This window comes from Triticum dicoccoides, chromosome 2B (genome assembly GCF_002162155.2).
Source record: "Triticum dicoccoides isolate Atlit2015 ecotype Zavitan chromosome 2B, WEW_v2.0, whole genome shotgun sequence".
NCBI lineage: Eukaryota > Viridiplantae > Streptophyta > Magnoliopsida > Poales > Poaceae > Triticum > Triticum dicoccoides.
In genome coordinates, this window is record NC_041383.1 from 141,029,187 (window position 1) to 141,047,379 (window position 18,193).

An 18,193-nucleotide genomic window follows, 5' to 3' on the forward strand; every position below is an offset into this window, starting at 1 on the left:
AGGCTCTCTTCGTTGTTTTCTTCTTCCCGGCGGCGATTTCCTATGCAGATCGTGATCGTCGACAACTTTTGGCCTACGTCGACGACTTCTCGGCCGCTGCTTTTACAAGCTCCAAGGTTTAAACAAGTTTGCTCCGCGGAGACGGAGACGGAAACGAAGACATAGAGACGGCAACGAGGTTTGCTCATGATGTGCCGCCGACGGATGCGGGAGGAAGAGGACTTTGACACTCCCAAGAATTCGAATGTATTCTTTTTAATTTCTACAAGTGTGCTTTTGTAAAGGTTTCTGGCTTTTTGGTACTACTTAATACTTCCTCCGTCCCAAAATAAGTGTCTCAACCTTCTACTAACTTTACTATAAAGTTGTACTAAACTTGATACACGGAGGGAATATGACTTTGGCCTTTTCGCGAAATAAACAAAAAATAAATTGTACTCTGCCTTTCCTAATGGCAAAGCTATTCTTTTTTAGGGAAAGGCAGAGCTCCAAATGGCTTTTTTTTTTTGACAAAGAGCTCCAAATGGCTGCCACTCTCCAAGACGCCACGCGTTCATGGCTTTACCAAAGCCCAGCACAAGACGACGAAGGCGTGGGCTCTCGGCCCGTGCGGCACTGAGTTTCCAAGTCTGAACTCCACTCACTCCCGACGATCGCTCCAGTGGTTGGTTCATTTGCACCCACGCCACGCCACGATCCCCCCCGAACAAAAATCCGTCAGTCGACGTCGACGTGCAGGTTCAGATACCTCTGGCCATTCTACCGCGGGCAGGCCGGCAGTGGGCGAACGTGGACGGTAACGCAGCGCGCACGCGTGTGCGAGCTAGCCGCGTAGCCAAGGACAAGAACACGATCGCCATTACCAGGCGTTGAGGTGAGAAATCATCCCATTCCCGTCCCAGCGCGCGTTGCTCGACACTGCCCACTCGCTGGCTACAGCTTGGTTGACACGGCCGCCTATGCATGTTAGCGGCTATCTTAGCCTAGGCACCCAGCTAACCCCCCGCGGTTTCCTTGTCCAAGATGTCGTTTCGTAGCCTAGTCCGCTAATACGCGCACTGATTCGAGCTGTCATTCCGCTGGTGCTGTTCCCACACTCGCCCCCGGAAAAGGTTGCATCTCACGCACCTAAGGTTTTTACTGACACGCAACCACAAAAATGAACCACCAAATGTGTGTGTGTGTGTGTGTGTTGGAAGGAACCATCTGCCTTGGTTCTTCAAATCCAAGGCAAATCCAGTAAGTACAGTACTGTTTTTACTCACTGGCGTGCAACCGAAGTAACGATCAAATTAACGTGTGTATCGGTTCTAGACTCACCCAGAGCGCCAAGCAAGACACTCCTACGAATGGATCTCTTTTTTTAAGTGCTTCTTGGTAAGGCAGTGACTGGCCTGCGCAAGTAAGTAAAATAGCTTCCCACTGAAACAATTGACCGGTGACTCTGCTCTCCACAACAACAACTAGCCGTTCAGTCTTCAGTGGCAGCAGTAGAAAAAGAAGCCGGAGTAGGAATATACACGCACCTGCAGCCGCAGTCGCCATCCCTGAGCACTGCTGGTGGTGATATAACTTTATCGGTCCACTAATTATCAGTGCTTTATTGACGCTTAACGAAAGCCGACTAGTATGTTCCAACCAACCCATCCAGAACAACCACACCACATCGACGATCAACGATCGATTGATCGGCATACGCTGGGATTGGATTGGAATCTGGGGTAGGAAACACGGAACATCTCCCTGCCTAACCTGACCTCCCTGGCTGCCTCTGCATACGTTTCAGATGGATCCTCGTGGTGTAACAGCAGGCGGTTTACAGTTCGTGCCCTGCAAGCACCACCAACCGGCCGGTGCTCTGCCTCTGGCGCCCTGCTACTTGCACGCAGGAATCTTCCTCCGCTCACTGTCACGACGCAAAATTGTAACTGAATCCTTCTTTATTGGGCATATATTCACATCAGCATGTAAACCAGCATCGATCGATCACGGGCACATCACCAACACATGAGTAACAATCTAATGAAATGAATGGTCAGGTATGAAGTTAGCTGCTGTAACTGTAACTGACAGGAACTGAGAGAAGAGGAGAGAAAAGGTGTCTGTAAATTTTGATCTATGGTATACTGCTATACGGGATGTTTGTTAACGGAGACGATTATATCGGCCGATCACATCGCAAGAGCTCTGCTTTTCGGCCGGCCCTTCCGCTTGCCGGCGACGAGGTACCGGTGGGCCGCGACCAGCTCTTCCCGGAACCGCGCCAGGTCGAGCCGCACGTTCTGCCGGTCCAGGTACACCTTCTTGGTCACGTCCCAGCCGCGCTGCGCCACGCCGGCGGGGTCCGTCAGCACGGGGTGGCCCGCGGGGTACTCGCGGGCCAGGGAGCTCTCCTCCGGCAGGATCTTGTACCCGACGTACCGCAGGCCGAGGCGCGCCGCCGGCTCGCCGTAGTACTCGTTTGCCGCCCAGTCCGTGCCCAGCGGCACCACCTGGATGAACACCTTGCCGGGGCGCATGAACAGGAAGTGCGTCATGGCGGCGCCGTGCACGCCCACCATCGCGTCGCTCGCGTTCAGGTCGCGGTATATCTTGCACATCTCCGTGCTCCGCTCCGGCCGGACCACGCGCACGTCGAACCCCACGTCCGCGGCCAGCGCCTTCAGCTCCTCCTCGTTCTCGATCACGCGGGACCCCGTCCTCGACACGATCACCAGCTTCGGCCTCTCCGCCGGCGCCGCCAGGTGCTTGTTCGGGAGGGCGAGCTTCGTGGCGGCGGCGCCGCTGGCGCGGCGTTGCTTGCGGGCGGCCTTGCGCTCCATGCGCTCCAGGTAGTTGATGCGGGGGCGGTAGGCGTCGTCGAGAAGGCGCCGGAAGTCGCGGATGCTCCGGCCCTCGGGGGTCTTGGCGGGGTCCACGGTGAGCTCGCCGTGGATGCGGAGGCCGGCGATCACCTCGGGGAAGCAGTGCACGCGGCGATCGGCGGTGAAGTCGATGGGCGGGAACGCCGAGAGCCGGGACACGACGTCGCCGTACTTGGTCATCCACCAGTCGTGGTACTCGACGATGACGAACACCACGCGGCGCTGGAGGTGGCCCGCCGTCACGAACATCGGGAGGAGGCCGTCGTTGAACTCGTGGTACACGTTGCCCGTGAACCCGCCCGTGGAGAGCAGCACGGCCGGCATGTCGTGCCGCACGTCGCAGCGCGCGGCGTCGCCGGCGGACACGCGGTGGAAGCGCACCTCGTCGATGGTCTTCATCACGTGCGCCTCCCACTTGCGCGTGTACGGCCGTATCCGCTCCTCCTCCTCCACCGCCGGTCGCCCGGCGGAGGACACGAGCTGGAACGACGCGCTCGCCGAGTGCATGCGCAGGTCGCCGCGCGCGAAGCACATATCCGCGCGCCTCGACGAGCGGTCGCAGCACAGGGTGTCGTTGCCGATCCCGGAGCACCGCTCGCTCTGCTGCTGCTGCGTGGCCGCCGCCGCGCCGCCGGTGCGCGCGAAGGAGAAGAAGGCGCCCGGAGCCGCGAGGAGCGTGGCCAGGCCGAAAAGGCAGATGAGGAGCAAGCCGAAGAAGCCGCTCAGGCTGAGCGCCCTGCCCTTGGCCGGCTTGCCGTTCTTGCCGGCGGCGCCTCCGGTGCCGTAGTCATGGTAGTAGTACATGATCCGGCGGCCGCCGCCCTTGGGCGGCGAGGCCTTGCATGACAGCTCCTCATGATCAGGCTCCCCCTTGTCGAACTGCACGACGTAGATTCTGTGCTGTTGCACCATGTTCCTGCGGTTCTAGAGAGACAGAGAGGGGAGAGAGTCGACGGGAGAGAGAGAGAGAGAGAGAGGAGAGAGAAAGGTTCTCGGGGTTTTGGACTGACGAAGCGAGAGGAGAGAACCCGGGAGCTATAAATGGCACTGCAGAAGGGAGTAGAAAATTAGCGGCGGTTAGAGGTTGAGGAGCCATGCTATGGCAACCCGACCACAGCACCCATGGAACATCCTTGAAGAAAATTGTGGGTCCTTTGATTGCAACGGAGCATCAATGGCGGGACATCGGCGTAAAGCTTTTGTTGGGTAACTGGGATTCATTAGTCAAATGTCAAAATCATAAATGAGCACTTATCTTCTCACATTCTTTTCTCTCAAAATTAAAGCCATCCATACATTCAGACACGACGCTTCTATCGTACGCTATCGCTATTCGACACCGATACAACTCAGAAAAGGCGAGTCTTCTCGCTTTTCCCGCGTCAGATCGCTTGATTTGTAGCCGCTCCGTGCATGATACATCTAGAGTGACGGAGAATAGTTGTTCAGATAAAGCGGTGTGGTCTATCTCTTGTGATGGTATATCGTGCTCGATTTGAAACAACTCACAAATGCAGGATATCATAGTGACGATAGTTGTCTGGATGGTCGGTCCATATCTTGTTGTGCTCAAGTGTCGCATTAGATCGGTATCTCTTGTATATCCTCCTCGGTTTGAAACAACTCACAAGCGCAAGACTTCAGAGTGACGCTAGTTCGTTCGATGCTAGATATATCTTGTTGCGCCTAAAGTCACATTGCGCCCAGATGTCGCATTAGATGATAGACTCATATCTTGTTGCGCCGAGTGTCGCATTAGTTGATAGACCCATATCTTGTTGCACCGCATGTCGCGTTAGATGCTAGGTTTGTGTTCATTGTACAAATGTTTATTTTTTGCTATTCTTTAGTAAATTTAAGAATACCAAATATGCATCTTGTGTCCTTCTAGTGTGCGCCACCACCCTCAAAACAAACACCTACAAAGAAGGCAGAAGTATACATAGACAATTTATGTGAATCCCTCATATGTCGGATGATTTACTTTTATGACACTGGAGGCCTTCGGAAAAACACACATACATGGCTTATATATGGTGCTAGTTGACCAAGCATCTTTATTCAACACCGATATAACCCAGGAAACGAGAGTCTTCTCACTTTTCTTGCGTGAATTGCTTGATTTGAAGCAACTCCACGCGTGACACATCTTGGGTGACAATAGTTGACCAAATAAAGCGGTGAACACTATATCATGTGATAATATACAATGCTCGTTTTGAATCAACTCACAAATGCAAGACATCAAAGTGACACTATTTGCTCGAATGGTAGATACATATCTTGTTGCACCAAGTATCGCATTAGATCAATATCCGTTGTATAAATACATGTCCTTCTAGCGTGCGCACCCACCTTGAAAACAAAGAAGTCAAAAGTACACATAAACAATTTATGTAAAGCCCTTAAATCTCGGATGCTTTTCCTTCATGAAAAAGACTGGTGCTTGGCCAGTTCGGAACAAACCGTAAATGTCACATGCATATACGCAACTAATATACGGTGCTAGTTGACTAGATGTTCTAACGGTAGCACTTTACCTCTTGTGCCCGACGGTGCTTGTGCATTCAACAAAACACCGTGGTCTAATCTTACGCCGAACCCATTCTACCCGGTTGTGATATGATGGTATTTCTTTTGCGTGGCACTTGGGTGTGTGGATCTAGCGTTTTCCATGTGAGATTGGGGTTGTTTTGAGTTGGCAGTGTGCCAGGCTGGAGGGTGGTTTGAGCAAAGCATCGGGGCTAGCCAGGGTCCATGTGGAATTATTATTTCCGAGGGGGTTCCAATCCAAGCCATCTCAGTTCCATTTGACCAAGCAACCCACCACCCGTCTGCATGTTCTCTCACATTTTTTCTCAAAAGCAGCACCGCGTACGTCGGAGAAACCTTGGGATCCTTGCAAAAACAAGGGAAAATACACAGGGAGGACGAGGAGGAAGAGGATGCACTTGCACTGGCCACTGGGTGCGTAATTTCTCCAGTTTATAGTGCAAGCTGTGTTTGTATGGTATTATTTTTTCACGAATACGCAAAAATAATAATTACTCCCTCCGTTCCTAAATGTAAGTCTTTGTAGAGATTCCACTATAAACCGCATACGAATGTATATAGATGTATTTTAAATATAGATTCATTCATTTTGCTCCGTATGTAGTCCACCTTGTGCAATCTCTACAAAGACTTATATTTAGGAACGGAGGGAGTATGTATCATTGCATTGATAGACAGAAATGCTTGTACGGTAGTTGATGTAAGTTAAGATGGCGGATCCTAAGTAACATCATCGCATTTGGCGCCGGTGTGATGAACACGACGGTACTTGCACAATGTGTATGGGATGCTTTAAGAACGGGCTTCATACCATTGGTACTTAGGCGGAGTTAAGTGGTTTATTCATTCACTTTTCTTGGATGAACTTGGCAGCGGAAGGAGCTGGCAGATCAGTTGAACTGTTAAGTTCGGTTGGTGTCTAACTCTGCAAGTACCAATTCAGACGGCTAATCACGACGAAGTACTCCTAACTATGCATGGTAGTAGGTACTCCGTCCGTCCTCTGCAAGTACCAACTCAGATGGCTAATCACACTCCAAAGGCGTATCTTCATCGTCTGACCAATGGTTAACAATCCAATAATGCATGATTTTACGTGTCACAAAATTAATATTATCTCTGTATCAAAATATAAGACATTTTTTTGACACTAGACTGTCAAAAAAGTCTTACATTCTGATGCGGAAGGAGTGCTGTTGAAGTCCTGCATAAAATCATTCAAAATAATGGAAAATAAACAATACAGGAATCAAACTAGGGCAGTCAAGGAAGCTTTACTTTTTTTCTTCTGGCGAACAGAATATATATGCTCCATGTGCTCAGAAATGTCAAACGTTCATTTGGTTCGCGATGGACGGAGAGGCTCACGAAAGAAAGAAGAAAATAAGGAGATAAATTAAGATCAACCATTCTTCTCTTGATTTGTTTTGCCGAGCTTTTGACCAGTTTTAAGTGTCCTGTAATGTGAACTTCAAAGGAAGCAATGACGTACACCTTTCCATGGGCTAACTTTGCGATGCATGCTGCTGCTGCTGATGATAATAATAATGTATCCCATGAAACTGACAAATGAAGCTGTGATCCGTGCCACTTTTTGTTGGATCCAACTAATTAACTATGCTCCGTCCTAATCTCGTGACCTCTCCTTGCAGAATAATATTCATTGTTTTACCAATATATTAATACTTGGTGGTAAAAGAAAGAAAACCGCCATGTTAGTCGCATCCAAAAAGTTGGTTGATCATATATGACGGCAATGTCTGTTGTTTTTAAATGGTGGAAATCACAAATTTGTCTCACAATCATAGCTAAAATAAAAGAGTCAGTGAGTCACCGCTCACATTTCTTTCTTCTTGTTGATCATATACTCAACAACTATCAACGATGGTACCCTCCTGCCCTTCCCCTTTCCCTCCCCATCCAAGTTGATTGGCCTTGCATCGCTGGCTCACCTCTTGACCTGACCTACTCGCATCTTCTCCGTCCGATCCCCTCTCCCCTCCCAACTCCCCATTTGCACTAACTCTAACCATCGTTGTCAGCGGCCATCTCACAGTCACCACTAATTTTGTGAGGTTGAAGAAGCTGATCTGACTGCGATAAAAACCGAGGTCGCCAACAATACTTTGCAAAAGAGTGAAATAAACCACAATTGGGATGGACCCTAAATTACTTTTTCCTTGCATAGTCATTGTTATTATCACAAAGAACTGCAATTCCCCGCGTACATTCATTAATATTCCCATAAAAACTGAGGCCATAAATGAGACTTTAGAGCTTAAATAAAACTTACATTGAAGGGTATGCGACTAACTGCTTAATTTTAGAGCGTATTCAACTGCCTCAACAACTAGATTAAGATTCAATGTTGTTTCCTTCATCAAACTCTTGACGCCTTCTGACACATACTCATACATTTCTCCTGCTACCACCCCTCCAGCCCCCTCCAAGTCGACATGTCTTGCATCGCTGGCTCACCACTCATCCTACCGTGGCGTCAACTCCACCTTCCAGTGTCCCCTCCCCTCCCCACTCCACTTGCACATAACTCTAGCTGTCGTTGTCACTGCTCATCGCACACCAACTTCACGAGTATGAATAAGATGAATTTAACTGTGATGGAAATTGAGGTCATCAACAATACTATGCAAAAGACCGAAACAAACCACAATCAAGGTGGATCCTAAATTACTTTTCTCTTAGTCATCGTCGCAGGAACTACAAATTTCTCGCGTACATTCGTCAACAACCCCATATAAAACAAGGTCATAAACAAGATTAAATGTGATTTTTGGTAGTGTGTAATCGGTACTTGGTCATCATAGGTAGTATTCAAGGACGGCGTGAAAAGTTGCATGATGACTTGTTTTTTCATTGATTACAAAATCATCCAACGATTTTCATGTGATGTCACGGATGAGGACCGGTAAGGTAATCATCCCATTAGTTAATATATGTATAATCACTATAGGAGCAGATGAATGCAGAGTTGGTGCTTGGTAGGGTCATGAGTACAACTTAATTACCAATTCACATAAAACAATATTTATTTCCCCTCAATTTAATGGCACCAAAAGCTCTCAATCATGAGTTGTTAATCTTCTTATTTTGCTTCCCCTCACACACAAAAACAAGCAACCTATGTAGTAGGGAATTTTTCCAAGGAAGCAAATACTTCAAAAAAAACCTATGAAATTTGACTCCACCCTTTTGCCCCTCCTCTTTCCTCACCAAGTCGACCTCTCCTTCACCACTGGCTCAGTGCTCATCCTGCCAGCATCCCCCCCCTGCCTCAATGGGCACCAACTTTGCGAGGTTGAAGAAGTTGAACTAATTGCAAAAAAATCATGGTCACCAACAATACAACAAGAGAGTAAAAAAAAACTGGAATCAAGATGGACACTAAATTACCTTCTCTTACATAGTCATGTCCCAGAAACTGCGATTTCTCACATTTCGTCAACAATCCCATACAAATTTGAGGTCGTAAAAAAGATTATATTTGGTTTTTGGTAGTTTGTAATCAATACCCGGCCATCGTATGTAGTCTAAAAGGACGGCTTGAAAAGTCGGATGATTTCTTGTTTAGATTGAAAAGAAAATCACCTATGTTTAAAAAAAACATCCGGCGATTCTGATGTGATGTCACGAATGAGGACTAGTAAGGCAATCATCTCTTAAGTTAATTAATCACTAGAGGAGCAGATGAACACAGAGTTGGTACTCCCTCCGTCCGGAAATACTTGTCATCAAAATGAATAAAAGGGAATGTATTTAGATGTATTTTAGTTCTAGATACATCCTTTTTTGTCCATTTTGATGACAAGTATTTTCGGACGGAGGGAGTACTTGGCAGGATGAGTACTACTCCTGCTTAATTACAGTTCTAATCTTATATCACATAAAACTCCCAGTACTAGTAGTACTACTAATCTTATCACATAAAACAGGATTTATGTTGCCCTCGACTTAATGCCACACAAAGCTCCCAATCACCAGCCGTTAATCTTCTTTAGTTCCACCGCAAGGGAATAAAAAAAACATTTTTAATGAGGGGAGTTGCGGCTTGCGAATCAACATGGTTATCAAAGACCAGGATTTGTCATTAGTGTCATAGGGCCATACCCATCCATACGTAGGAGGAGCGGTTGGTTAATGGTCACTTTGGTTCGGTTAGGCCAGCCACCAGGCAATCAGGCGCCAGCAGAAAGAGACTCCCCGATCGACCATGTAGCTGGCCGGACGCGGGACGCCGCCGCGCACGCACGCGCCCAGCGTAAACCAGCAGGCAGGCTTGCCGAGGAAGATCGTCCGTGCTGGACTGCAGCCCCAGAGGGGATAAGGACCAGCCAGCGCAAAGCGCCCGCCCGGCCCCGAGGAGCGTCGCCGTCGCCGCCGTGACCCGATCGACGGCGACACGTCCGTTAGCCTTGACCCGTGCGTCGACCCGCTCGCTGTGTGAGTTAGCTCGCGTGTCGCTGCCCCGTTCGCGCTTTCGTTGCGTGCGTGGACGGCCGCCCTTTTACGTGCATGGACGAGGTCTCGCTCGCAAAAGCTGGGTTGGATTCGAGGAAAAACGAGTGATGGCTCGCGCTCAGCTCTGGCCCGTGGTACACGGCTCAGTGCGATAACTTTTTCCGGAAGCTATAAATAATAGGGTCACGATAATTGTCATACGTGTGGCGGAAAAGAAGACGCGCTACACATCTCTAATGTAAATGGGTCGCGCTAACTGCCACACGTGTGGCAGGAAGGAAGACGCACCACACGTCTCTAATGTAAACAGATTGCCACGTCATCGCATGCATGCATGCAGGAATCTTTTTGGATTTTCAGTTTTTAAAATGTTTTATCTCTTAAACGAAAAATTCGGTTGAAAATCCGTTCTCACCATTAAATCCTTCGCGATGAGATCTTCAAAACTAGATCCCATGTTGATATGTTTTGATGAAATTTTTTTTGGATTAAAAATTGCCATGTCTATTGCATATGAATTGCCATGATGTTTACACTGAAGTTGCCATGATATGTTTCACCTATTTTCTTCTACATTTAAAAGTAAATTTTGACATTTATAAAACGGGGAATTAAGAAACTAGACTTGCCATGAACCATAAACTAAAATTGCCATGATACATGCACGTAAAATTGCCATGGTTCATAAAAAAATAATTTTCATGGTCAAAGTACTGGTGTTGCCATCATTAAAATACTAAAATTGCCATGATCTATAAACTAAAATTGTCACATGGCAACTTTAGTTTAAGCCATATGGCAACTGCAGTGTAAACATCGTGGCAACTTCTGGCAAAAAAAAAATTCGTCGAAACATATCAACATGGGGTCTAGTTTTGAAGATCTCGTCGAGACGGATTTAATGGTAAAAACGGATTTTTAGTTCGCTTTTTTATTTAGGAGATACAACATTTTAAGCCGAAAACCAAAAAAATTTCTGCTGATGTCATCGATTCATACGTGGCAAAATGAGTGGTGATGGAGGCGTGTGGGCGATGTACAAACGCCCACACGTGTGGGCCTTAACATTTCCGATGTAAATAGATTGCCACGTCATCGCATGCATGCATGCGAGAATCTTTTTGGATTTTCAGTTTTTAAAATATTTTATCTCTTAAATGAAAAATCCGATTGAAGATCCGTTTTCACCATTAAATCCCTCGCGACGAGATCTTCAAAACTAGATCTCATATCGATATATTTCGGCGAAATTTTTTTTGGTTAAAAGTTGCCATGTCTATTGCGCATGAATTGCCATGATATTTACACTGAAGTTGCCATGATATGTTTCAACTATTTTCTTTTATATTTAAAAGCAAATTTAACATATTATAAATCAAAGAATTAAGAAACTAGACTTGCCATGCACCATAAACTAAACTGCCATGATACATGCACTTAAAATTGCCATGGTTCAATAAAAAAATATTTTCATGGTCAAAGTACTGGAATTGCCATCATAAAAGAACTAAAATTGCCATGATCTACAAACTAAAATTGTCATATGGCAACTTTAGTTTAAGCACTATGGCAACTATAGTGTAAACATCATGGCAACTTCTGGGCAAAAAAAAAATTCGTCGAAACATATCAACATGGGGTCTAGTTTTGAAGGTCTCGTCGAGACGGATTTAATGGTGAAAACTGATTTTTAGTTCGCTTTTTTATTTAGGAGATAAAATATTTTTAAGCCAAAAACCAAAAAGATTTCTATTGATGTCATGTATTCATACGTGGCAAAATGAGTGATGGTGGAGGCGTGTGGGCGATCTGCAAACGCCCACACGTGTGGGCGTTAACATTTCCGAAATAATATTATCTCTCTATTTTTTACTGGAGGGTGTCACGTTCATACGCGGGGGTGATTCGTGACGAAGTCGGTCAACAACACAAGCGTGTGACGGAGCGGTCTCGCGTGTCACTGTCGTCGGGTCGATTTTGTTAATTTTGTGTGCTGGAAAAAAGATCGACTAAACCGGGAGAAACCCCTTCCATTCAAAAAAATGAGGAAAAAGATCGACTACGTAAGAAGAATTCAGGGCAACCGTACACCTCAACGACGTACAGTATCGGCCAGTGGAAGATCTTAACTTGCACCAAAATGTTCAAGTTAAAACGGACAAAATAAATCTAGTAGGCAGCAAACTGTACGCTGGAATTCCAATGAGTGCATATGCATGTCAACAGTTGTTATGATCCGGCGTTTCATTTCCCTCCTATTTCCCCCCATCACTGCCGACCTTCATCGGAATTGCTGGCTGGCCACTGGCCGTGTACATGCATACATTCCTTCTCGAAACACGCGAGAATGAAAAATGGGGCTGATTATAAGGCCCCGTTGCTTGCGCGCCACTGGATATGATAATGGCGGCGCGGCGGCGCTAGCTAGCCTTGCGATCGATGCTCGGCTGGCTCTCGGCGATCACCCTCGCTCGTGCTTGCAGCTCACACCCAGCTGCCCGTCTGCATACGTTATCTCGATCGCCACCCTCCTCGCGTAGTACCAACGAACGAACGCGGCAGATTTCCGTGGGTTTTGGACGTGAAAACGGCCCGAGGGATGAGTGAAGTCTGTTTTAAACCCTAAGGTTGTAGAGCACGACGTAAATGAACCTCCACGTCTAAATCCCTGAACTCGGTACCCTATACTCATCGATCCCGATCAATCTAAACCCTGAAGCCGTTTGGTGAACCAGGAAAATAACGATCCCGGCCAGGATCACTCTGCACAGTCACTGACCACCCGGGCCCATGTGTCGCATTAATATTCCGATCCATCCCCAATCTCTGTCTCTCTCCGCGGGATGCACGGGCGTCCGCATCGGGCTCGTCGACTTCTCCTGCCTCAAGCCGCCGCGCCATGGGCAACCAGACCTACTTCCCGCCGGCCCTGCACTACCCCCCGCTGGGCTCCACACAAGCGCATGCCATCCAAGAGGCGCACATGCTCTTCTTACACACCCTCGACGGCCTTTTTGTTAGGACAAGTGTGCGCCGTCCGCCGTCGGCGCGCTCGTCTTCAACTGCAACGGCTTCAACTTGTCAGGCATGTGCTCTAGCGCCGGCTCGTTCGGCGTACATGCAATATCGTACGCCGTCAGTGGGTTAGTGCCCAGCAGAACCGCGGCGCCGGTGAAGTACCCCTTGTCAACGTCACGCGCACGGCGCAATGGCGCTCGCGGCGAGCGCGCTCATCACATGCTCTGCTTCACCGGCATCTGCTCTGCATGCATAAGGTCACCGTGAGCTCCCGGCTACCCGCTAGAGCTCTGCCGGACCTGCGGAGGGTAGAGGTGGAGAAACGCGCGCTCGCGCGATTTGCAGCTGTAGAGAAATAAGAGAAGCACGTGCGTGCGGACTGCTCGGCCTGAACGTGGTGGTCGTGAACACCTTGCCAGCTTCCAGGCCACGCACGCACCGAACACAAGCACAGTCGTGGTGATGGTGTTGCGTACATGAGGTGCATGGACTAGATCGGTTACCCGAGCTCACGAATCAGCCATAGGTTGTGAAGCTCGTCCCGTCGTGCGCGACATTGGACCTCCTCGGCAACTTGTATAGTTCACGATCGTGCCAGCGCCATGCACACGTCCCGCGCCCGTGGACAGCCGCATCGACTTCAGTACACCACCGCGAGGAGAGCAGCATAGATACGCATCTCAGCGAACACAACGTCGCTAGAAATCGTCCCTACCGTGGACTAAGAGCAGAAGGAGGCGGTTGGCGGACTCTGGCATCACCGGCTTCACGCTCGGACAACTCGTCAGCCGCATGGTCAGCGAGCTGCTCCATGCGCCCCTCCTCACGCTCGGCCTCTCCATCCTACTGTGGCGCGAGACTATGACATGTAGGCCCGTGTGTCCAGTGAGAGAAATGCCCGATCCCGACCGGGATTATCCTTCCAAACAGGTATAGGATCGGTGTAGGGTTTAAATTGACCGAGAACGAGAAGTATAGGGTATGAACTTCAGGGATTTGAACGTGGAGGTCCATTTACGTCGCGCTCTACAACTTTAGGGTTTAAAACAGACTTCACTCCCGAGGGATTTACCTGGTTCACCCACGTACGCTTCACCGGCGGGCAAAAATCCAGGACGACTTCTCCTCCTCTCCAGGTGCCACGCTTCCACACGTGTACGTACGTAGGAAACGCGCGCGCGGTACGTGCGTCCAGCTCGACTGAAAAAGAGGCAGGGTTTATTTCCGGGCGACGAAAATTCGTCGAATTAGCTTGACCTAATCCGTTCTTGCGTGCCCGGTCTATTTGGCTGCACTGCACACCGGGTCGGGTCTATTCTGCTGCACTCCATACACGGATTGGTATGCTTTGAACCTGTCAAGACAAGAGACGTACTACTACATGTTCCATTCAGGGAATTAAACGTGTACATTGCCCGCGTTAATGCGCTACAGATACATCAAACTAATCGTGATTACCTGAAGAAATAGTTAGCTTTAATGGCGACCCACTTTTTTTTTTTTGATAGAACCCGCTGGAGATCGGTCTGGATTTTTTTTAGCCTTTTTGTAAGGGTCGATTTTAGTGAACAACGACATGCCCTATTCTTTTCGAGAAATGTGTATTTTCTCGGTAACTTAATATATGATGTTTTTTGACACTGTCATAGCCTCCAAAAACGTCTTATAAAAATAGAATGACACACTTCATCATGGCACACACTCTCACAGGACGTCTGCGCAAAAATAGACTGTCAGAGTCGTGAAGTTTCAAGATTGATGAAGTCACCATAGAAATAATTAGGATGCAATATATTCCGAACCCAAAACTTATCTCGCTGAAATTATGAAAAATAATATTCTTATATTAAGGTACATCTACCATGACACAATATTTTAGGTTTGAACCCAATTCAGTAATAAATTCACTAGGTTATGAATATGACCCATTTAATACTGAATTTGACATATTTGTTTCTCGAGCTATGTATTGAATTAAATACTTATTATGATGTATGCATGATCTATATTTTTTAACTAGTAAGGGTGATTTTTGGGGTTGAAAATATCGGGAGCATCAGAACGATGGGAGCCCCGGTACAACCAAAAGTGACCACATTTGCATCGCTATCTAGGAGAACATTACCTCTCATTCAAAGAAAAAAATATATCTTACCACAATATATATGGCACACAAGACGTTAAACATGGGTTTTATGTTCACACGGAAGAGTTTTCATGGCGCAAGATGTGTCACACATGAGTAACAAAAGAAAGAATGTGTTCAAAAAATAGAAAAATAAAAAAAACTGTTTTTTTTCTTGCATGGAAGATGTTTGAGTGTGTAAGGTCCGTGCCGATTTTCAACTCGTTTGGATATCTGAGTAACTCTCAACAAAATAAAATTGGGGTATGTGAAAAAGTTTACTGTTTCTGCATTGTTCGGGTCGATTTATTTTGCTGAGAGGTACTCAGATGTTCGAACGAGCTGAAAATTGGCATGGACCTCATGCACTCAAATATCTTTTGCCTTCACTTGCAAAAAAAATTCTTAAATGCAAAAAAGAAATCAGTTTTTTATTTTTTTTGGTATTTCTTTTTATTTTACTGTTCATCAAAATCAAATGAGCTCGTGTTAAGAAATGGACATTCGTTCGTGGTGCATGTTTTTATGCCGCGGGCTAGAAATGCAAATTTACAGTAGTGTGACTTCAATGTTTCTAGTGATCTTCAGTCCTTCTCTGCAGAGAAACCACACTATATTATACACACATCAACCAGATACAATGACACAAGCTGAGGTATATATGGTGATCGAGTAGTGGGGTGGGATTACAAACAACAAATTCTTTTAGCCAGGGTGGAAGCTAATCATCGCACTGGATGGTGACCGCCGGCCAGGGTTAAGCTAGAGTTGCCACCAGCATCGCCGAAATCACGAACAACCCCGTGGATTGGCTCGGCCTGTGATGGACAAAACTTGCCGTGGCTATACATGGAGACGCCGCTCGTGACCGGCCGATTGATCCAACCGATCGTGGTTAAAATAAAAATAGAGACGCCGCTCGTGACCGATTGGTATGATATGATCAAACAAACTAATCGTGGTTGCCCGTGACGGATTGATGGAACCATGATTCGTTTTGATGGGCACTGGCATGGCACGGGCCTCCTCGTCCGGTGGGGGGCGAGAATGACATGGCATCGACTAGCCAGGCTAGGCTTATCATGGGGACATTGATATAGTACATCGAGATTAATAGTCGAAGCCGGCCAACTAGTGGCGCCGGGAGGAACCTCCTGATAAGGACGCGACGTCACACGCGCACGCACGCGCGCGCGCGCCGGTCCGGAGGATGGAACAAGCTAGCTGTCGCGAGTCCATCGATCGATCGGCGCGGCAACAGAGCCCATGAATGAACGCGTCGTCACGCATAGTGGGACTATTATACGCGGGCGATCGGGTGTCGAGTATTCCTACTTGAGAAGACTAACTCGGCGGCTGAAAATTAGACGGGTAAATTTCGTGGGATTTAAGTATGATCGAGCGTTGAATTTTGCGCCGGAATTTCGTGGGTAAAATTCAGGCGGCCGGAACTATGCTATGCATCATTAATCAGATTCAGTTGGCAGTGGCCACTGACGTTCGTTTTCCTCAAAAGAGCTGGCTAGCACCTTCCCTGAAAAAGGACAATGGTGAGTGCTCTATCGGTTTTAGATTTTTCTTTATTCAAATGAGTATTCGGTTCTTCTTTTTTAGTATATCTACATACTCCTGCTGTCCTATACGCATGTAACCATTGCTATCAATGATTTCTTCTCCTTTCTTTCATATTCATTCATGAGAGCCAATCAAACGCCAATAATTGGGCGCCTATGATTGGCCCGCTCCGGCTCCAGCTCTCTCTCGTTTTCACGTTTGATCAAACCTTTTGGCCATTTGCCTTTCTGGATGTCCTTTTGGTTTTGTACGTGCCCACTTATCCACTAACTAATGCCCACACCTCGCAGTTTCTTAGGTATATTATGAGGGATTAGATATAGAGGAACATACAAAAATGAAACTATAGAGCAATACAAATATCAGTTTCAGATGTCAAAGTTCTATAACAAAAAAAAAAAAAGAGTTCATCGCTCAGTCTCTGTATCACAAGATGCACATGCCCCGAGTTCGAGCGCACATTTCAGATCCTCCCATTTATGCATGATTCTCTCACATCATCCTATTCTTATCCGTTAGCCTAGACTTTGCTTAGGGGAGGCGATCCAACTGTTGCTTAGTCAGCGTAAAGCAAGATGCGTCTTTCAACACTGCAAGTAAGCTAGCCACTGTAATGCTACCTAGTTCTAGCTGCAACATGCATGTACACTCCACTGTCTCTGCATCAAAAGTCACAAGCAGGTAAATATTATTCCGGCGATCCAAAACTGAGCTGCATGCCACACACTTCTGATCTGATCTGATCAGCAGGCGCACTGCATGCAGCTCGATCAATCATCAGGGAGCTGTGCATGCTTGTTAGTATGTTCCTGCACGAGGTGGCAGAACGTACTGTTCTTGGAGGTTCCATCACTTGTTGTTTCACTTGGTCACTCCATCATCATATATCATCTCTCGATCTACTCCCTCCATCCCATAATATAAATGATTTGGCTTTTAACAGAATAACTACTATTTATCTTTTGCAGGTTGTATTCCGTGCTACGGCGCTGATTCGTATGTGGTCCTTACTCACTCCGACGAAGGCCAGGGAGCGTTTGGTTACTGGATCTGTCCGGTGGGAGATGGTAGCGCGGGATATCTTCAACCGGTTTGGTTGGCGGTCATGTAACAGGATAGGCAATTAGTTTTCCTATCTTCATTTTACCAGCCGGTTGTGGCTTATGGCTTTTTCTTGGCTTATGGTTTTTTCTTGATTTAGCTTCGAGGTTCTAGGTGAGTTTGCTTTTATTTTGTTGAAGACTATACGACTTTGTTGAACCTATTTTATTTATTGAGGTGTGTTAGACTGTATTTACATGTGTATATTGTAACGTTGTATACCACCTCATTATATATATATATATATATATATATATATATATATATATATATATATATATGTGTGTGTGTGTGTGATAGGCCACCCCTAGAGGGTTGTGCCGGTTCCCCCCAAAGCCTATTGTCTTACATGGTATCACGCTAGGTTACGTCCGCTTCCGCCTAAAAACCCTAAACCGCCGCCGCCGCCACCGCCGCCGCCGCCGCGCCCGCCGTCGCCGTCGCCCGACTGCTATGACGTCCGCCGCTGCGTCCGGCTCCA

The 18,193-nt window shown here is 47.2% G+C and overlaps 1 protein-coding gene across 1 annotated transcript; it reads right to left on the minus strand.

Moving 5' to 3' along the window:
* Positions 1-2,012: 2,012 nt before the first annotated feature.
* On the minus strand, positions 2,013-3,889 carry LOC119362650 (beta-1,2-xylosyltransferase XYXT1-like). Its single transcript, XM_037627898.1, has one exon. It carries the CDS (start codon positions 3,774-3,776, stop codon positions 2,172-2,174), a length of 1,605 nt encoding a protein of 534 aa, XP_037483795.1. The 5' UTR covers positions 3,777-3,889; the 3' UTR covers positions 2,013-2,171.
* Positions 3,890-18,193: the final 14,304 nt, after the last annotated feature.

What these genes read in the sequence shown, in the direction of transcription:
- LOC119362650 (XM_037627898.1), bottom strand. Translation starts at nt 3,776, where the DNA reads ATGGTGCAACAGCACAGAATCTACGTCGTGCAGTTCGACAAGGGGGAG.